The 22,637-nt window shown below is 38.2% G+C and overlaps 1 protein-coding gene across 2 annotated transcripts in view; it reads left to right on the top strand.

The window, feature by feature from the left end:
• The window catches only part of EYA3 (EYA transcriptional coactivator and phosphatase 3), a 95,474-nt gene that overhangs the window by 32,130 nt on the left and 40,707 nt on the right, over positions 1-22,637 (top strand). For both annotated transcript variants that reach the window (XM_005676781.3, XM_005676782.3), the window contains exons 4-6: positions 5,700-5,779; positions 10,473-10,539; positions 13,071-13,207. In XM_005676781.3, coding sequence (XP_005676838.1) covers positions 5,700-5,779; positions 10,473-10,539; positions 13,071-13,207 — 284 coding nt within the window. The remainder of the gene's footprint in view (positions 1-5,699; positions 5,780-10,472; positions 10,540-13,070; positions 13,208-22,637) is intronic.

Below are 22,637 nucleotides of genomic sequence, written 5' to 3'. Positions count from 1 at the left end.
CAAGTGGTGCTGGGAAAACTGGTCAACCACTTGTAAAAGACTGAAACTAGATCACTTTCTAACACCGCACACGAAAATAAACTCAAAATGGATTAAAGACCTAAGTGTAAGACCAGAAACTATAAAACTCCTAGAGGAGAACATAGGCAAAACTCTCCGACATAAATCACAGCAGGATCCTCTATGATCCACCTCCCAGAATTCTGGAAGTAAAAGCAAAAATAAATGGGATCTAATTAAAATTAAAAGCTTCTGCACAACAAAGGAAAATATAAGCAAGGTGAAAAGACAGCCTTCTGAATGGGAGAAAATAATAGCAAATGAAACAACTGACAAACAACTAATCTCAAAGATATACAAGCAACTTATGCAACTCAATTCCAGAAAAATAAACGACCCAATCAAAAAATGAACCAAAGAACTAAATAGACATTACGGATGGCTAACAAACACATGAAAAGATGCTCAACATCACTCGTTATTAGAGAAATGCAAATCAAAACCACAATGAGATACCACTTCACACCAGTCAGGTTGTCTGCGATCCAAAAGTCTGCAAGCAATAAATGCTGGAGAGGGTGTGGAGAAAAGGGAACCCTCCTACACTGTTGGTGGGAATGCAAACTAGTACAACCACTATGGAGAACAGTGTGGAGATTCCTTAAAAAATTGCAAATAGAACTGCCATATAACCCAGCAATCCCACTGCTGGGCATACACACTGAGGAAACCAGAATTGAAAGAGACACATGTACCCCAATGTTCATCGCAGCACTGTTTATAATAGCCAGGACATGGAAACAACCTAGATGTCCATGAGCAGATGAATGGATAAGAAAGCTGTGGTACATATACACAATGGAGTATTACTCAGCCGTTAAAAAGAATACATTTGAATCAGTTCTGATGAGATGGATGAAACTGGAGCCGATTATACAGAGTGAAGTAAGCCAGAAAGAAAAACACCAATACAGTATACTAACACATATATATGGAATTTAGAAAGATGGCAATGACGACCCTGTATGCAAGACAGGAAAAAAGACACAGATGTGTATAGCGGACTTTTGGACTCAGAGGGAGAGGGTGGGATGATTTGGGAGAATGGCATTGAAACATGTATACTATCATGTAAGAATCGAATCACCAGTCTATGTCCGATGCAGGATACAGCATGCTTGGGGCTGGTGCACGGGATGACCCAGAGGGATGTTGTGAGGAGGGAGGAGGGAGGAGGGAGGGGGGTTCATGTTTGGGAACGCATGTACACCCGTGGTGGATTCATGTCAGTGTATGGCAAAACCAATACAGTATTGTAAAGTAAAATAAAGTAAAAATTAAAAAAAAAAAAAAAAAGGTTTGTCCTTGAAACACGTAAGTGCTGAATTTTTCTCCTTGTTTATTCATTATTTATTCAACATAATGTACCAGTCTCATGTTGTCACTCAGATCCTGTGATATGTGAAGGAGACACAATGGTGAATATTCTTCAGTTACATATACAGTATCAGAGAAGGCAATGGCACCCCGCTCCAGTACTCTTGCCTGGAAAATCCCATGGATGGAGCAGCCTGGTAGGCTGCAGTCCATGGGGTTGTTAAGAGTCAAGACATGACTGAGGGACTTCACTTTCACTTTTCACTTTCATGCATTGGAGAAGGAAGTGGCAACCCACTCCAGTGTTCTTGCCTGGACAATCCCAGGGATGGGGGAGCCTGATGGGCTGCCATCTGTGGGGTCGCACAGAGTTGACCCCTCTGAAGCGACTTAGCAGCAGCAGCACATATACAGTATACATAATAGGAAAAATAGAAATAAAAAAAATCCAAGGAGTTAGTCCTTAATTACCAAATGGACATGGGACACCTTAATCATTAGCTCTGTTCCCCTTACAGAAAAGAGGCAGCTTCTTTGCATGTCATACTCTGGTTTCCACAGCACCGTGATTTTCAGTTGTCCACAGTTCTTAACCTCCTGTTGCTTGTCTACCAGCCAGATGAACCAATAACCAATAACCCTTTAACATCTTAATTTCAAGAATCCTAATCTTACACCTCACACACTAGCATTCCAGCTCATTTATTCTATTGTCACACTAGCCCTGTGTCTTACTCTACACTTCCACTTATAATGGCAATGATCTATCATATTTTCACTGTCAGGCATTGACCCTTCCCTCAAAAAAGACTTCCGTATCTCCCTGTGCTGCTCAAAAGATAAGATTTATTACTGTAGTCAGTTTCTTACAAACATTCGTAACTTCCTCTCCCTTTTTCCGTGTCATCCTTCCCTAGCCTAACCTAGTGTTTAAAAACCCTAGTTAAACCCTCCTGTTCACCTATTTCATACTTATTCCCAATCATCTGAACGCTTTATAGGAAAACACAAAACTGCTCACTGGTCACAGTTTCCAGCCATGATTGCATCTCAGTGGGCACTTAAACATTCTTGGTGATGCAGTCACTCTTCCTGGTTTATTTCACAGTGGTAAACCTGTTTCTCTTTCCTCCTCACCTTCCTTCATTCCTTCTCTCCTTTCCTCCCTGCCTCTCAGCCTGCCTTCCTTTCTTCCTGACTCCGTCCCTCCCTTCTTCCCTCCTGCTGCTTCCTCTCCTCCGCCCTCCCCTTCCATTTACTCAGCTGGGGATCTGGCTCCCTAATGCAGAGAAATCAGAAGTGGATAGGAGCTGCCTTATTTGTCTTATCACTGAATCTACCCCCTTAACTGCTTCACTGCTTCTCTCTAATATTCTCTGCATCCCTTTTCTCTGAAGTTAATTCCCATGCTCATCTCTCTCCAGTTGTACAATGGAGCCTGTCAGCTTCATCTTTTCCTGCTATTATTCCTTCTGTCTCCTTCAGCAACTGCTTTATTGGGATAAAATACAAATAACCTAAAATTCACCATTTCAGTCATTTTTAAGCATATAATCCAGTGGTACTAAGTACATTCACATTGTTGGGCAATCATTACCATCTATCTCCAGAACATTTTTTATCTTCTCAAACTGAAACTTTGTATTCATCAGACTCTCCATTTCCCCCTTCTTCTAGCTCCTGGCAACCATCATTCTGCTCTGTCTATGATTTTGACTACTCTTAAGTACCCTCTATTAGCACAGTCATAAATTATTTGTCTTTCTGTGATGTGTTTGTTTCATTTAGCCTGATGTCTTAATGGATTATCCATTTGTAGCGTCTGTCAGAGTTTCCTTCCTTTTTAAAGCTGAATAATACTCCGTAGTAGTCCATACCATGTTTTGTTTATCCATTCATTGGTTGATTGTGTTCATTGTTGTCAAGAGTTTCATTGAATGAGAAAGAGGTATTTGTGATGCTTACTTTTAGAGTTCGGGTGTTTTTGCTCTTTTTTTGGAGGAGGGAAGTTTTATTTTTTTTCCATTTTTTCCAAGAGCATTTTTTTTCCATTATACACGTTGTTAAGTAAATTTTATATAACTGAGGATAATCATATTTTGAGGTAGTAATAATTTTTCTGGATATAATTTCAAATATCTAACAAAATGCTAGAGTTAATTCACTGTCTTGGTGCTTTTGTTTCTGTTCAATCTCTAGATACTTAGTTGAATACGTAGGAGATTTTGCTGTAAGAATCCGGGACCATGGGGTTTTAGGAACTTGTCCATTGTACACCAGACCATACAAGTATACCTTCTACAATACAAGATCTAGAAATAGTCTTTCAACAGTTGGTATAACAATGATCCCCAGACTTACTCAGACTAGTCTTACACATAGAAGACCAGTCATTATAGTCAGAAATGTGAAGTTCTTGTCTGGGTTTATACCATTCTCCTTGGAATCCTATTTAATTAGGCATAAGATGGGGCTCAGAAGTCTGTATTTTTACCAGTCATTCAGATAATTATAAGAAATAAGCCATTTTGGGAAACAGTGATATAACTGCTTAGTATGATTTCTTACCCATACCTTTCAATTCCCATGGTCATATCTTGGTTACTATATTAAGTGCTATTTTGAAAGTACAGACATTTGAGTAAATAGATTAAGATAAACTTCATCTGGAGATTTACTTTTTAAAATTAGTTACATCTGAAGAAAAATTGTTTGAACATTCAGAATATACCAGGGAAAAAACCTTTATTGATACTATACTTGAATATTAGAGGTTCATTCAGAAAAGATAAGAGAGCTTTAAGAATTTTGGTGCTTTGTACTTTTTTTATAAGTAACATTTCTTTTTAAATTTTTCTATGTAGAAACTATTCTTACTGTTTATTAGTCTTATCTTTCCAAAAAAAGAAAAACTGGAAAAAAAATTTTTTGATGATGGTATAGTGTTCCCTTGTATGAGGATACTTTACATTACCCAGTTCTTTAACCAGCTGGACATTGGTCTCTAAAATTTTATATAACAAATCATGTTGCAATGAAAATACTTCTTGATTAGTTTATACACACCAGTTCCAGTTACCCACCATGGATATGTAACCATAGTTCTTTTCATACTTCTCCAACATAGTGTCACAAACTTTTTGTCTTTGTTAACTTAATAAGTGAAAATAAAGTTTTATTCTAGTCTTTAAAAAAGTCATAGCTTTCCCGGTATGTGGAGTATCTGCGACAGTGTCCTCTGCTTCTTCCTAGAGTGCAGAACTGCAAAGCGGATTTCTTGCTGCAGGAACATGAATGTGGGAAGGATGGCCTGAACTAGGGAGAAGCTGTATTATAATAGTACTGGCCACAGTTACATTGTGTTTACTCTCTTCTAGTCTTTGCTCTAAATACTTTTCATATATTGACTCATTAATCCCTATAACAGCCCTGAAAGGTAGGTTCTATAATTATCCCTCATTGACGGTTGAAAAAACTGGAGTACAGAGAAGTTCATGACTTGCCTAAAGCCATAAAGCTAGTTTTGACAAAGTGCAATATGAGCTCAAGCAGTCTGGTTCCAGAGTCTGCACCCTTAAGCGCTGTACTATACTAGTGGTTGAGGGAATATGGGGAGAGTTGGAAAGTAAGGTAAGAGGAAGAGGGAGAACGTTGTGAAAGATCAAAGGGTAATCTCCATTTCAGAATCTCACTGAGGATCTTCCCAACATTAAAGTATCTAACATAATGATTTATCCTCCTAGTTTATATGACTTAGTCTTTTTCAGTTTCTCTTAATTTGTTACAAGTTTTTTTAAAAAAGATTTGCCAAGTTTGGGGTATAAGAACAAAAATTTGTTTGTTCTTAATTGGGGGAAAACAGAAGTGCAGTGTAATGCACCATCTTAAGGTTCAGAACCCCTTCTTGCGTAAGCATGTGTAATTTGAAAAAGCTTTTCAGGTGATTATGAGGCCCATTGTCTGAAGTCAGTCACCTCCCTACATTCCTTTGGTACTTTGGAAATAAAGTGGGAGCAGTTTTAGGTTGCTGTAGTTTTCTTTTACCATGTGGTCTTTAGAGAAAATCTGAGTTGCCTGTTGCTTACCTGAAACTTCCACGTGGTATAAAAACAGTCACGGTCTAGGGATGTGACAAAGAACTGGAATGCTGAAGGTACTAGGCCTGGCCTTAGCTGTTAGGTAGCCGATAAAAACCGAGAATAAGGACTTCATGAAGTAGACTAACCTTGCCCCTTATCTAGGAAGAAATTGGTTTGATTTAGTCACTTTTAGCAATGCAGCAGATCATCCAGAGGCTAATGTATTCATTTTGGTTTTTCCAGTCAAGTAAGCAACCCTGAAGTCAGTGATCAGAAACCTGAAACTTCAAGCCTTGCTTCAAACCTTACCATGTCAGAGGAGAGTAAGTACCATATTCTGTGCATCATGGACGTATTCCTGTGACCAGGTGATGCTGACCTTTTATAACTTGTTTTCACTGATTGCCTCACTTGTCTCAGAGTATCCAGAATCCTTTGATTGCCTTGTACATGTGTTCATCCTTACGCCCTCCTATAAACCTTATTGCATACCAGCTAAGGAGCAAAGTTACATGGGATCTACTCCTAGGGATTGGTGATTGTGTTTTTGTTTTGAGATTGAATGTTCTTCTAAAGGTAATAAATAGTGCTTTACTCAAAATCAGAAAAATTTGTGGGCCAGCCTCTGACTGCTTCTCTGGATGGCTTGATATGTTTCTAGCTTTCTAATAACCAGATGATTCTATCTATCCATCTAGACCAAAAAAAAGAAAAGTAGTCCCCTGAGAGCCCAAAATTGATACTGGGCCCTGAGGGAGACCCATCTCAATAGGATACACCCTCTGTTTACCAAACCTTAGCCAAAAATTTGTAGAATGTTCTATTGTTTTTCTTGTGGAGATCTAAGCTTTTTTTGGAATATCATGGTGGTATGCCCCATAGGGCAGTTAGTCCTCCTTGAAATTAAATAGCTATGCCCTTTCATATTATACCACACACTTCAGAAGAATAAATTTGTGTTGCTTTATAAAAAGACGTTTGTTTAGGACATATATCTTAAGATGCTTAACCTTAACTTTATATAATTCCCATGTAATAAAAGATGATATGCCTTTTTAAAAAATGGTTGTCTTTAGTTGTATATATTACCTCCTCAAAGATGCTGTTCCAGCAGTTCTCAAACTTTTAGCATACCTGAGAGTTAACCTGGAGTGCTTATTTGTAAGGTAGCATTCTAGCCTCATCTTTAGTGATTATCATTCAGTAGACCTGTTGTGGATGAGAATCTGCATTTTTAAGAAGATAGCTAGGTAACTCTGATACATATGGGAACTGCTCTAATCAACGAAAGGTGTCTCCACTTAATTTTTTTAATATCTCACTCCAGTATTCTTGGGCTTCCCTTGTGGCTCAGGGGTAAAGAATCTGCCCGCAATACTGGAAACCAGAGTTTGATCCCTGGGTTGGGAAGATTCCCTGGAGAAGGGAAAGGCTACCCACTCCAGTATTCTGGCCTGGAGAATTCCATGGACTGTATAGTCCATGGAGTCTCAAAGAGTCGGACACAACCGAACGACTTTCACTTCATATCCCTAAGAAAAAGGTCTGTTGCTTACATACTTCAGGGCCCAGAAGTAAGTTGAGTCTTCTTGCTTCTTAAAAATTATTTCTCTTTCTTTCCTTCAAAAACTCTAGTTCCTTTGAAGTCTATATTTATGCCCCTTCCTCCAGCTTTCTTTTTACCTCAGACTGAACTCTTAGTCATTTTGCTCTTTAAAGACTAGATCTTTGTTTTCTTCTCCATCCAGACCTTTATTATTCTTGGTAATTTGAACATCCATGTAGATGACCTGTCCAACACCCATAATGTCCCTCTTCTTTTCCTATCCCTTTTTACTCCGCATGGATTCTGCAGTTCTTTATTACAATTACTCTCTTACTAATACCTTCAATAATTTTGACTCTTGTACTGTCCTTGCTAAACCCCAATCCTGATTTAATCCAACTGTCCACCTTCTCTGTAAGTATTACATTAAATAGCTGAACATTACTGGGTAGTTTATACACTTAGCTGACTGTTTACTCGCAGGGCCTTAAGTGGGCACCCTACTACACTTTACTCATGAGTTTTACCTTTTACCATTTCTTTCCTCTCAGTGCACCCATACTGCTCACCTCTCTCCATATTTGACTGATGATTTCTTCTCGAATAGAAGCTGTCTGACAGGAGGTTCCCTTATTAACCTACCACCACCAAGTCTTCAGCCCTACTTGTGTTTGTACCCATGTAACCTTGTTTTATTCTTGTCAGAATGGAAATAGTATTCTTGTTCCTGTGAAAGGTAAGAGCTTTTATTTGTGCTTCATATCTTGTCTGTTCTCACCTACCCCAAGGACTTTGGTACTGTGATTATCCTAGTACCATTCTTGCATTGTCTTATTCTTCTCTCCTTAATCCATCCTGTCTGGAGACATGATCCAGTATCTTCCATCTTAAAGCACAAACAAAAGCCTCCCTGAAGTCCATGTTCCCCACCAGTTACAGACCTTCTCTTTGTCCCATGACCCGCCTTGGAACCTCTGGAAAGAGTTGCCCTCACTTGTTTTGCCTCCTCCCATTTACTCTTCATCCCTCTCAAATTTAACCTTGTCACCATTCTTCAGTGAAACTGCTTTTGTCAAGGTCATTAGTTCCTTTCAGTAACTGAAAGCACTAGTTCCAGTGGGTGTTTCTGTCTGCCTGTATCCTGCCTCTTACCACTCTTTCTCCCACCTTTCTTCTTTGCTGGCCTTGCTTCTGCTGTCTAATCTCTGAATGTTAGTGGGCCTCTGGATTTGGTTCTGGTCCACCATCTTTGTTCTTTCTGTATTCTCCCACCCATTTCGTTACTTTAAATATTTGATGCATAGTTAATAAATTCCAAATTTGTGTTCCTAGTCTGACTTCTTGCTCTAATTTCGTTTTTGTATCCTACTGCCTACTTGATATCTCCACTTAGATATCTAAAAGGAAAGTCATACTTAAAATATGTAAAAGCTTTTTCTGCCCTTAGCCCTCACCAAAGCTGTTCTCGTCCCCAACTTACTCATCTTTGGAAGTATTTTCACTATCCCTCCAATTTCTCAAGCTGAAAACCTAGAAATTATCCTGTTTTCCCTGTTTTCCTCATTCCTTAATTCAAATTCGTCAGAATGTCCTGTTAGTTTTACTTTCAGAGTATATTTCTAGGTTTTTGCCTTGTTTCCCTGCTGTTACCTTTTTTTTTTAAACTAGTGCAGAGTTGAACACATCCAAATTTATTTACACAGTGCTAAAGAAATTTGAGTTCTGTTTCCATTTTGTGGAATTTTATTCTGGGATACAGCTTTGTTGTGTAACTGACATAGGTCATTGAAACTTGATTATCCCACCTCACATGCAATTTTCTGTCTCAAGGGAACAGAAAGCTTGGGTTTTTAATGCAAATACAATAATGATCTTAATACTGCTTTACAATTTAGTAGGAAGGCAGCTGTCCCACAGCTTGAGGGGGAAGAAGGGCAGGCAGAGAAGTTATAATTAAGTAGATTATGCCTTGACTGTTTTTAATCTTTTCATAGTTCCCAGGTATCACAAAGATTAAGGCTTATTCATTCTCTAGAGAAGTAAAAATTGGCCTAGATCTCCTAGAATGTTTTGCGATCTCTTCTAGAATTAAATGAGAGAAGGAGAAGGATTTGGGTTTTTGAAAATACTTGTCAGCAGAGAAGGAACCATTATGTAGAAATCAAATGAACTTCCGTTCTATGTAATGGACGATAAGAACCTTAGATCTAACTGAGATTCCCTTCATTTTTGTCAAAGTAGTTAATGATTAGTATAATCTACAAATTGCTGTGAATTATTTTCAGAGACTGTGAACAGTGGCAATAGGCAAGATCCATGATAAGCCCATTCGCAGATGATTTGTGTTACTGTTGGGCATGAATTGACCCCACATCTGATCTCGATCAGTGTTCCCTTTTGGGGTAAGACACTCAGAAAACCGAGCTAGACATAAAGTTAGTTGGTTCACCCTTAGTCCTTATTCACAATAGAGCAACCTCCCTTATAATAGATAATGAAGGATGTTCTTGAACAATTTAGGAATCTGGTACAAGCTCTGTGTATTGTAGCTCTGTCTATAATTTGGACTGAAATACTGCTAATGAAAAGGATTCTGCTACCTGTCAAACTTGAGTTGAATATTTACAGTATTTATCCCAAATGAAATCATGAGGATTAAGCCTCATGACAGTATCTATTCTAGATGAAATGGAGGTCAAGAGGGCAGTAGCTGTGAAAGTCCCTTTACTTGATGGTTTATCAGAGCGTTACATCAGTTCCTCAGGTCTGTCTCTGCTTTACCAAACTTAAAGCTTTATTACAAAGCTGAAAAAAATACTAGTATAAAAGCATGCTTGCATCTTTCTGCTGCTGATTATATATAGCAGTAGCAACAGTTATTGGATACTTTTTCCAAATCTGTCTTCCTGCAAGTCATCCTTATGACCTTTTACTCAGAATAGGGTAAGCATCCAGAGAATGAATAAGCTGAAGAAGTATAATGTGGCTTCCTAGACATGGATCTTGCATTTTAACTTCACCTTTGAGCATAGATGAGAGCTTAGGAGGTTGCTTCATTTATGGTTTTAGAACAGTGATGGAGATGGTAAAGATCAATCGGTACTGGGAATTCCCTGATGGTCCAGTGGTTAGGATTCCACACTTTCACTGCTAAAGGCCCAGGTTTGATACCTGGTTGGGAAACTAAGATCCCACACACGACACAGCACAGCCAAAAATAGAGATCAGTTGGTACTGACCTTTAGCTCTTTTCTATACTGCCTTCATTCTAGCTTTTACTGTCTCTAAAAGTCTCTATAAACTCATTATTAGAAGAGTGAGGTATTGCTACTGTATAGTCTTTTTAAATTTCTTTATGTCCAGGCTTTATTCTGTTGCTTAGTTTGAAAGACTATACAGTGAGACATGAAATTTTCCCCTTTCATTTTTTAAATGTTCTAACTTTTTACCTGGTGATATCTTTCTTTCAGTTATGACATGCACCGATTACATCCCTCGCTCATCCAATGATTATACCTCACAAATGTATTCTGCAAAGTAAGTTGAATAATTGTTTCAAAAATCTGTATGCTTTTCCTCTCGATTCCTTGCAAAGTGTAACTTGATGTTTAAGCTATTAAGTTGACATTTAACTTATTTTCACCTCTCTTGTTCTCTCTGGCCCTACTCCAGTTTTTTTTTCCATGTAAATATAGTCTAGGTATCGTCCTTTTAAAAAGTTAATGATTGTCTGAAATAGATCACAGTTACCCAGGAGCTTTCTCAACGTGAATAGGCACTGAAAAGTGTAAGATACCATTAGTGATGAACATATATCACTGCTTAACCTCTCAGTACTCTCTCTTTGCTCCACTTTAAAAGAGAGATCAATTTAAAAAGCTAAAGCCAGCCTCAGACTGGGACTTCTGGGACTAATCTGTGTTCATCTTATTGCTTTAGAAGCTTATTCTTTTAGAAGTGTCCTCAAGTAGAAAGTAGGCTTGAGGTTAGACAGGTTTAGTGAGTTTAAATCACTCAGAGGCAATATTTTGGGCCTCATGAGATAAGATCAGCATTTAAGATCCACTAAGTTAATCATCTCCAAGAGGAGTAGGTGCAGAACAGTGTGTATATCAAGCTACCAACTGCACATTGATAAAAGTTGAGCCTGCATACATAGATGCATACAAGCGTGCTTTATTAACCTAGGATAAATTTTTACGTGCTTACATAGGCAAGTTACATAAAGAAATTGGTGACAGAATATGTCTGGGTCTCTTGTAAAAGAAAACTTCCTTTTTGTGCCCATTTGTATTAAGTGCCTTTTGTTTTTGCATCAGTTTGAAAAAAAGGAGCTGATTGAAAAATCATCTCGATGAATTCTCCAAATTCTAATCTGGTATTATCATTAACATTAATAACATCCTTGGGCCAGTCATTTCTGTGTTTTTCTTCTGTGAAATGACTGAACCTGTTCTCTGAGGTCCTTATGAAGGTGATAAAATAATTTGAGCTATAAAGACACTAAATAAAAAATATTTTATGATCTTTATCATATCTGGAGATTAATCCATTTGAAGTTACTGAGATTTTAAGTCATTTCCACATGATTTGATTGACAGCTACAGCCTGAGCTATTTTCTGGTCTCAAGTCTGGCTAAGAAGACTAGAAATTTTCAAATTCAGTCTTTTAAAGTCTACTGAGATGTGAATATAGCAAATTGCAAATTCATTCATTTATTCAAAAAAGTATTGTATACCTGTTGCACTCAGGACACCTTGTTAGCTTTCTACCTTAAAGTAGACCTCCTTACCACTTATCTAAACCACTGCATTTTTTAACTGCCTCTGTTTCAAGTCCCCTTCCCCCATCCATTTTACAAAGAAATGTCAAACTAATGTTTATTAAAGAACAGCTTTGATCTTGTCATCCTTTTCTCAACAATTTCAGTGACTCCTCATTGTTTCAGATTTGTCTGAATACTTTTAGCCTGGTATTCAAGGTCTTTGCTGTCTGTCTTATACTTTCCCTTAGTATAATCTCTGTTCCTTGTTGGCTGAAGCCCTGTCTGTACCCTTGGCAGAGGCTTTCTCTTTTTCTAGAACTCCTTTTCTCTCATTTTTGCACATTCTGTCTGCTCACAGATCACTTCTTTATAGCCTTCCTTCATTTTCTTCTCTTCAAAAACTGCAAAAAAAAAAAACCTTTCCCCTCTGAAACTACCTCCCCACCATTATTTTATTGTTATGACCTGCATGGTACATGACACTTACTTTCTTACTTTATAAGTACAGGATAATTCACCAAATAAAATAACTCGTATCTAAAAATTCAGTGCAAAAAAAAAAATTCAGTGCATAAAATGTGGCGCCATCTTATTCTATGGATGAAATGAGCAGGTCAGCCAGCCAGCTGGTTTAAAATCCCTGAAGTTTCACTGTTGAATTCATCTCTAGCTAAACCAACTAGTGGCAGTATACTCTGGCTTAAATATCAGCGGGGCAAGCCAGTGTCCTGTGTAGGACTTCCCGGATTTTATTAGTCACTTGACTCTTGATTTTATAGGCTCGATCTAGGGACATTGGGCCACACTCCTGATCCTGGTTTTCTAATATGGTGGTTGCCTGCTTTTTCTCTGAAGGTCTCACCCTCTTTTCCGAGTTCCACTTTCACTCTCAAAACTTTAGTTTGGCCTGGAGGGCTCGGTGGGGAATAGAGTCAGTTGCCAATCTATTCTACCCAGTTGTCTGTCCTTTTAGGATTTTATTCTATATTTAGACATAAGGGCATAAATGAGTTTAGTCAGTACTTGTATCTCACATAGGGCCTTGCACATAGCACACCACAAATGTTTGTGGTGTGACTGGACCTTTGGAGGATATTTGAAACTTAATTTTTCTATAAAATTGTTTGTTAGGTAGATGATAAATAGACCTGAAAAGGAAAAAATAATTCTACTTTCTGACCATATTAAGAGACATTTTATGTGACAGGTTAGTGTACTCATTATTGATTCTTTGCTGTTAGTGATATTAGCTGTTTTTTTGTTTTTCTTATGTGAAATTTTTGTTTTCTTGAACTTTTCTAGACCTTATGCACATATCCTCTCAGTTCCTGTTTCGGAAACTGCTTACCCTGGACAGACTCAGTACCAGACCTTGCAGCAGTCTCAACCCTATGCTGTCTACCCTCAGGCAACCCAGACGTACGGACTACCTCCTTTCGGTAAGGCATCCTGTTGTAAGCAGTTTCTAAGAATGTTGATTTTATCCCACAGAAATTTCCATCTTTCCCCTAAAAGCAAGCATGGCTGATCAGGAAGCTGAGAGAAAGCAAGTTGTTCTTGACAGCCTCTGCTTGTTTCAGGTGTGATAGAAGTTGGCTGTGCTTTTCCACAGTGTATTTGATGCATGTAATATAAAACCATAACTTTTCAGTACTCACTTGTTTATCCACCATAATTTAGATATTTCCAAGATGCTAAGTCTTGACTGGAAAACTTGGAATCTTCAAGTTTTTGGAAACTCTTTGAGGAATTGCTATTGATTTGACTTACTTTGCAGAAAACATGGTACCATGACAAATATATTTTGAGGTGGCTAATTTCTTACTAAAACTAAGTAATCTACATATTCAGGTAGAATATACCTTATAGTTCTCTCTCTCAGTCAGGTTTTCTCCTTCCTTCTTATCCCATACTGCAAGATCAGTTGTTGCTCTACTGAACCAAAAAGTCATCTTAGAGGGGGGAAATCCCTGATTTTGTACAGCCTTATCTTGTGCATAGAGAGTTTTGTTCTTTGGTTTTAGGTATCTTGGACTGAATTATAAATTAGAATGATTTACTAGAAGTCAGTTTGAGGTTTTTTGAGCACTTAATACGCACTGATTTTTCAGTGTGTATTGATAGATATGTTCAGTGTGGTTTAGTGCTACTTTGCTAGAACTGATGTCAGGAAATTGAAAGAATACTGTATTTAAAAAAAATATTCAGTATGTTAATAAAAGTATAACTTGGTAGCCTTTATTGCAACTAGCTGGGAATTAGAAAATCTTTCTAATAGATTGCTGCAGATTCTGGGTGTTGCTTGCTTTTGGTTTTGACATTCCTACTTTTCCTGGCCTGTTTGGCTCCTCTTAGCATTCCTTGGCTCTTGATAACTACTAGAAACAAAAATTGGAAGTTTTGTTTAATGGTAGTGGTAGCTGATAACTTCATGAAAGAAAAGAAACAGAAATGCTCTTGTTTTCCTGTTTGTACACCCACGCCTCAGTGCCTATCAGTATCAGCAAGTGTACTAAAATCTTATGTTGCTGATATATTTAACCAGCCTACTTGAGCAGTCCTTTCAGATGCAGAACTCTCTGTGAATATGTTTGTGTTTATTTCTTTTTGTATATATTAAAGCTAATTTACCAGCAGCTGGCTAGTATCAACAATAGGCTAGTGAATATAAAGTATTTCATGTTGTTTTTGGTTTTTTTTACTCTCTCTTTTGATTTAAATTCTTTATTGGAAAGCCAAAAGCCCTTTATGACATTGTTGAACAACTCTTTATTCCTGCTGTTCAGTGTTAAGTAAAGCTCTTCTTATATCTCTAAACTCAGATTATGGAATACATAGCATAGTGCCATGTGTATATAGGTCCTAGATATTATGGTATCTTTTATAATTACTTCATTTCCCTCATATTAAAGAAAGAAAATTCTGTAAACTAGATCCCTGTTAAAAACTTGAAGGAGACAGTATTTTATAAAAAAATATTGGTTATAATAGGCTATTTTATTAATGTTTCTGTTTAATAATTGGGATGAAGGAAACTTCTTTCTTAAATTCTTATCAGTAGTTCAGAGAGAACTGTTCATTAGCTTAATTTGCCTTTGAATGATAGGTATGGCATATCCTCAGATTTCATAAAGGAAATTTCAAAGAAATACTTGTAATACTTTTTATGTGTATGTGTGTGATAACTTTAAGTGACTGTATTTTTAAAAGAGATTTTCTTACTTTCTACCACATGGCTTTTTTTGTTTTATAGCACTCAGATATAAAACACTCCACTTCTTCCTGTATAGCAGAGGGCATTATATCCAATATCTTATAATAACCTGTGGTGGTGATGGTGTAATTGCTAAGTTGTGTCCAACTCTTACTACCCTATGGTCTGTAGCCTGCCAGGTTCCTCTGTCCGTGGGATTTCCCAGGCAAGAATACTGGAGTGGGTTGCCATTTCCTTCTCCAGGGGATCTTTGCAGCCCAGGGATTGAACCCAGGTCTCCTGCACTGCAGGCGGATTCTTTACTGACTGAGCCACCAGGGAAGCAAAAAAAATGGAATCACTATGCTGTACACTTGAAGCTAACCTATATAGTAAGTCAGCTACCCTTCAGTTAAAAAAAAAAACAAAAAAACTCTCCATTTCTTTTCTTGTGAAAAAGTGAAGTGCAAGTTGCTCACTTTTGTCTGACTCTTTGTGACCCCATGGACTATACAGTAAATGGAATTCTCCAGGCCAGAACACTGGAGTGGGTAGTCTTTTCCTTCTCCAGGGGATTTTCCCAACCCAGGGCTCGAACCCAGGTCTCTCTTATTGCAGGCAGATTCTTTGCCATCTGAGCCACAAGGGAAGCCCAAGAATACTGGGGAGTAGGTAGCCTATCCTTTCTCCAGTGGATCTTCCTGACCCAGGAATCAAACCAGGGTCTACTGCATTGCAGGCAAATTCTTTACCAACTGAGCTTTCAGGGAAGACCTTATTCTTGTGAAGGTTTCAGTAATTTTATTCTCTTACTTTTAGCACTAACACTCAATTAACTAGTCTGTTTTTTATTTCAGATATAAACAGAGCTTTAGAAAATCTTATTCTAATAATATGACTTTATATTAATATATTTATGGAATAATAATAATAGTTCAGTCACTCAGTCGTGTCCAGCCCTTTGTGACCCCATGGACTACAGCACACCAGGCCTCCGTGTCCATCACCAACTCCTGGAGTTTACTCAAACTCATGTCCATTGAGTCGGTGATGCTATCCAACCATCTCATCCTCTGTTGTCCCCTTCTTCTCCTGCCTTCAGTCTTTCCCAGCATCAGGGTCTTTCCCAACGAGTCAGTTCTTCACATCACGTGGCCAAAGTATTGGAGTTTCAGCTTCAGCATCAGTCCTTCCAATGAATATTCAGGGCTGATTTCCTTTAGGATGGACTGGCTGGATCTCCTTGCAGTCCAAGGGACTCTCATGAGTCTTCTGCAACACCACACACAGTTCAAAAGCATCAATTCTTCGGCACTCAGCTTTCTTTCTGGTCCATCTCTCATATCTATACATGACTACTGGAAAAATCATAGCTTTGATTAGACGGACCTTTGTTGACAAAGTAATGTCTCTGCTTTTTAATATGCTGTCTAGGATGGTCTTAACTTTTCTTCCAAGGACCAAGCCTCTTATAATTTCATGGCTGCAGTCACCATCTGCAGTGATTTTGGAGCCCCAAGAAAATAAAGTCTCACTCTTTCCATTGTTGCCCCATCTATTTCCCATGAAATGATGGGACCAGATGCCATGATCTTAGTTTTCTGAATGTTGAATTTTAAGCCAACTCTTTCACTCTCCTCTTTCACTTTCATCAAGAGGCTCTTTAGTTCTTTGCTTTCTGCCATAAGGGAGGTGTCATCTGCATATCTGAGGTTATTGATATTTCTCCCAACAATCTTGATTCCAGCTTGTGCTTCATCCAGCCTAGCGTTTCTCATGATGTACTCTGCATTCAGTTCAGTTCAGTTCAGTCACTCAGTCATGTCCGACTCTTTGCGACCCCATGAATTGCAGCACACCAGGCCTCCTTGTCCATCACCAACTCCCGGAGTTCACCCAGACTCAGCGTCAATCGAGTCGGTGATGCCATCCAGCCATCTCATCCTCTGTCGTCCCCTTCTCCTCCTGCCCCCAATCCCTCCCAGCATCAGAGTCTTTTCCAATGAGTCAGCTGTTCGCATGAGGTGGTCAAAGTACTGGAGTTTCAGCTTTAGCATCATTCCTTCCAGAGAACACCCAGGGCTGATCTCCTTCAGAATGGACTGGTTGGATCTCCTTGCAGTCCAAGGGACTCTCAAAAGTCTTCTCCAACACCACAGTTCAAAAGCATCAATTCTTCGGCGCTCAGCTTTCTTCACAGTCCAACTCTCACATCCATACATGACTACTGGAAAAACCATAGCCTTGACTAGACGGACCTTTGTTGGCAAATTAATGCCTCTGCTTTTGAATATGCTATCTAGGTTGGTCATAACTTTCCTTCCAAGGAGTAAGCGTCTTTTAATTTCATGGCTGCAATCACCATCTGCAGTGATTTTGGAGCCCCCAAAAATAAAGTCTGACACTGTTTCCACTGTTTCCCCATCCATTTCCCATGAAGTGATGTGACCAGATGCCATGATCTTAGTAAGTTATCAAATAAGCAGGGTGACAATATACAGCCTTGATGTACTCCTTTCCCTATTTGGAACCAGTCTGTTGTTCCATGTCCAGTTCTAACTGTTGCTTCTTGACCTGCATACAGATTTCTCAGGAGGTAGGTCAGGTGGTCTGGTATTCTCATCTCTTGAAGAATTCTCCACAATTTGTTGTGATCCACACAAAGGCTTTGGCATAGTCAGTAAAGCAGAAGTAGATGTTTTTCTGGCTCTCTTGCTTTTTCAGTGATCGAGCGGATGTTGGCCATTTGATCTCTGGTTCCTCTGCCTTTTCTAGAACCAGCTTGAACATCTGGAAGTTCTCGGTTCACATACCTGTAGAAGCCTGGCTTGGAGAATTTTGAGCATTACTTTGCTAGTGTGTGAGATGAGTGCAATTGTGTGGTAGTTTGAGCTTTCTTTGGCATTGCCATTGAAATAATAATGAGTGCTTACTGTGCCAAGCAATATGCTGAGAATAAGTACTTCACACTTTACATTATTTTCTTATTTAATCCAAACCAACAGTCATAAAAAGTAAGTGGTAGCATTATCCCTGTTTATAGATGAGGAAACACATTTAGAAGGATTAAGTGACTAACCTGAGGTCATACAGTTAGTAAATGCCTTGGATTAGAATTGCACCTCAATCTGTTTAAAGCCAGAAGTGCTCATAAATTTAGGTCTGTATGAAAAAGTTAATATTAGAGTTGACATGAGATTAAAGTTTCCTCCTTTTAAAGAAGTGAGAAAAGATGAAGGAAATCTAGGAAGCCCATATTATGACAGATATTTAAAAGTAAAGGAATAGTGGTCATCTTTCCACAGCTATATAGAAATGATGAGATGGCAGAATAAAGATTTGAGGTTTAACTTCCAGTGATCTGATTGAATATGTGTGAGTGAAAGGGTACTTATTTGTTTTTAGGAACTCACAAAAGATTGGCTTAACCTGCATTGTTCTGCCTTCTTTTAAAAGAGGTTTAATATGAGATGGAGATTTGACAATAGTATTAAGAGTCTTAAGGATGATGTTCATGTCATTTCCCTCAGTAATCCCTTCTAGGGATTTATCCTAGGAAATTAATTAGAGATAACCACAAAAAATTACTGCCAAGATACTCATCACAGCATTAGTTACAATAGCAAAAGATTGGAAACAGCCGACTTATTGAATGGAAAGATGTGTGTTAAATTGCAGTAGATTCGTAGAATAGAAAACTGTGTAGCCATTATAAACCATATTCTTAAAAAATACTTAGTTGTTGAGGTCCTTTAGTGGACCGGAACCTGGTGGTCCAGAGTCCACCAGTTTACTTTAAGAAAGTAAAGGAGAGAGAAAGAGGCTGATGTTCTTTGGTTTACGCAGAAAACCAATAAAGCCCCTGACACGGGGCGCACCTGGTGCCCTCTCGATGGGGTGAAGGCATAGAGCACCTTCTCGAAAGGGTCTTAGAAGCCTGGGCAGGAAAGTGAACACAGCGGGCTTCTGTGCTCCAGAGAGAGAGAGAGAGAGAGAGAAGACAAGGGGACCCAGGCTCTGATGGAGCCAAGGGTGTTTTATTCAACATTGTGTGAGTATTTATACTGTCTTACAAGGTAGCTATTTTCAGCAGAGATAAAATCAAAACTTACACGTTATCAAGGAAGCATGAGGTTATCCATATGAAAGAGAGATGGTTGTAAATAATCACTTTTACCAAATGGAAAAACTAACGGAAGGAAATGCATGCATTCCTAACCCCCACCCCCCCAACCCCCACCCCCCAGCAGTTTGCTGCTCCACTTAATTCCTGAATATTCAGGAATTGATAAGGGACAGAGGATTCATGACAGATCCAAAACAGCACACAGGAAGCCTTCTGTTAAATGCTTCCTGACACTTAGTGTCTTGAAAACATAGTTCATTATTAATTGAAAAAAGCAGTATATAAAACTGAAAGTTTAATATAATACAATATAATATACTAAGTATTTTTAAAAAAATACTACGTAAAGAATAATTTGGAAGAAAAACTGAATGTTAACAGAACAGGCAGTACAGGATTGATCTCAGTTACTGAAGAAGCATGCAAAATGAGGACACAGTTCCACTGTGCACCGGTTTCAGTTAACACAGTCCCATGCAAAAGTGAGAACTGCCTGTAGTTTTTTCTATATGATGATACTATGCAATATTTTTCTTTCCACTTTCTGTAGTTTCCCAATTTTCTATAATATACATCTGCTTGTTTTATTATTAACAAAGTACTCAGATTATTTAGTACTTATAATAGCTCATCCTAGTGAGCTATTAAATCAACCAGATATTTTTTCACATTTTTTTCCTAGCATTTACATGTACTTCAATTCTTAACCAAACTAATCTTCTGTAACCTGGAGAAGGAAATGGCAGCCCATTCCAGTATTCTTGACTGGGAAATCCAATGGACAGAGGAGCCTGGTGAGCTACAGTCCATCAGGTTGCAAAGAGTCGGACACAACTTAGCAACTGAGCTTGCACAGTCTTCTCTAAAGGTCCACTACTCTGACACGCATTACTGCAAAGTGAGGTGCTCAGGTTAGTTTGGTTAGTAACTAACCCATAGGGAAGTATTTGGGCTGAGAAACATGGGTAGAGTTAGTGATAAGACCCCACTGTGGGGCAGCAGGAATATAGCACTCAGAGACAAAAATTCCTTTGCCATTTTTTGGTCAGTTATTGCTCTACATCAGGCTCTTGGTGCTTAAATGACTTGAGAAAGTCTGAACTTACGGGCAAAGAACAGTGGACTAGGTAGGAGTCAGGAAGCCAGGATTTTATTTCTTTGATGTTGGCAATAGTGCTCTACAGACTATTTGGTGGTCATGCTACTTGTTACTTGAAATTCTAGGAAGAGTGCTTTTAAAGGAAGGGCTTAAAGGGCAGGGCTACAGTGATGCTGGATGGAGAAAGCAATGGCAGCCCACTCCAGTACTCTTGCCTGGAAAATCCCATGGGCAGAGGAGCCTGGTAGGCTGCAGTCCATGGGGTCACTAAGAGTTGGACACAACTGAGCGACTTCACTTTGGCTTTGCACTTTCCTGCATTGGAGAAGGAAATGTCAACCCACTCCAGTGTTCTTGCCTGGAGAATCCCAGGGACAGCGGAGCCTGGTAGGCTGCCGTCTAAGGGGTCACAGAGTTGGACACGACTGAAGCGACTTAGCAGCAGCAACAATGATGCCGGAAGCAATGTCCATGTTGTCTTTTATTCCTTTATTCTTTATAAAACAGTATTAAATATACTTCATGTTTATATTTCATGTTTCTGGCCCAGAATACTCAGGACTAGCTATTTCCTCTAACTTGTCTTGGACATTTTGCACTAATTTTTGACTTTGTCAGAAAGACCAATTTATAGAAATTATACATTTTTTTAAACTTTATATATTTTATTTATTTTTTTTAAATTTTACTTTATTTTACTTTACAATACTGTATTGGTTTTGCCATACATTGACATGAATCCACCCTGGGTGTACATGCGTTCCCAAACATGAACCCCCCCCCCCACCTCCCTTCCCAGAAATTATACATTTTGAAACTTTTTAAGAATACATACTAAATAATGAGACTAGCAAAGCCCTCCCAGTTAATATTATTTTTATTAGTAAGATAGTATTTTAGTACAGTGTAATAATAAACATGTTCAGAAATCCAGCACCCCAGGTTCAGAACCTATTTAGGGGAAAAAAATTGACTACAATAAATCTGAAAGTTACTGTGATGCTGGAACGGCAGGTTGTTTCTAAAAACTGTGATACTCAATCACCAAGAGTGTTAGCACTGATATTCAAATTTCACATCATGAATGTTTAAAAAACTACATTCTGAAGTATTTTTTATTGTTAAATGTCAACCATAGCAAGGACTTTAGCTGCGGCTTACCTGGACAAGACTTAAAATCATCATGAACTAAGTAAGGAGGGGGACGGCCCTTCTAATTCGTGCTAAGATGTTTGTGTTTCTTAATCTCTTCAAATAAGTTATTTCATGTGTTTAATAGGTGAGAAAAAACTATGACTTTTTAATGCTTTAAGGGTTTGATAAATTAGGAGTTCAGGATTAACATATACACACTACAATATATAAAATAGGTAAACAACAAGAACCTATACTGTATAGCACAGGAAACTATACTTCATATTTTATAACAACCTATAATGGAAAAGAATCTGCGTGTGTGTGTGTGTGTGTATATGTATATATACATGTATATATAAATCACTTTGTCATACAGCAGAAACTAGCACAACATTTTAACTGTACTTCAATTAAAAAAAAATAGTTTGAGACAAGGCAGTTACCATGTTCCATTGTCAACCTTTTAAGATTTTCACATCTCCTTTTACTGTTCTTACATTTACTTATCAACGGATTTTATAGATCTCAGTTACACTAAAATATCTGAATGCCCTGGTGAAGCAGAGGTCTTTACTATCAAAGCATTATATATTTATAAATTTCTTACCAGATTAAGAGTATGTGAAATAAGGTAATACTGAATTTGAAGCTGTGGCTGACCTTCATACTGATTTCCTATGGAATGTGTTTCATCGATGAATCTTCTTGGACCCAATTATCAGCTTCAACTATATTGATCCAGTAGCCATAACTATTCAGAGCACAGTGAGGTTTTTCATAGACTTTTGCATAGCCAAAATTATGACAGAAACAATTCATTCATAAAGGATATCCTTAGACTCTTATGTAGAAGCATGCTTTTCTTACAGTTTCCTAGTTTACTGCAGATGAAAAAGGAGATACAGCCAGAAACAGAGGATTGTCAAGAAGTGCCAGATCACAGAGGAAAGGCAAAGAGATAAAGAACCTCCAAATCATAGAACTGTAATTGAGTTCTGCTTAGTACTCAGCAGATGTTTTGACATACTGCAGTAGTCTCTGGGATGTTTCTGTAATGTACATAGCACAGCACAGAAGTGCTCTTGGAAACAATAATTCTGAAAAAAGGTATGTTCCCCTGCTAAGAAGATAGGAAAGGGTATGAATATATTTTTAAAAGATTGCCGCCTAGGAGCATTGTGATTAAAAAAAAAAAAAGTGAATAGCTGTGATATCTGTCAGTGTGAGGTAGATTTTTATGTTCTGACAGGGAGAGATGTCTCTCAGATATTATGTGGAAGAGTAAATTATGAACAGCAGGTAACATCCCATTTT

This window comes from Capra hircus, chromosome 2 (genome assembly GCF_001704415.2).
Source record: "Capra hircus breed San Clemente chromosome 2, ASM170441v1, whole genome shotgun sequence".
Taxonomy (NCBI): Eukaryota; Metazoa; Chordata; class Mammalia; order Artiodactyla; family Bovidae; genus Capra; species Capra hircus.
The sequence above is the reverse complement of the archived record's forward strand: the minus strand, read 5'-3'. Positions and strand labels throughout refer to the sequence as shown.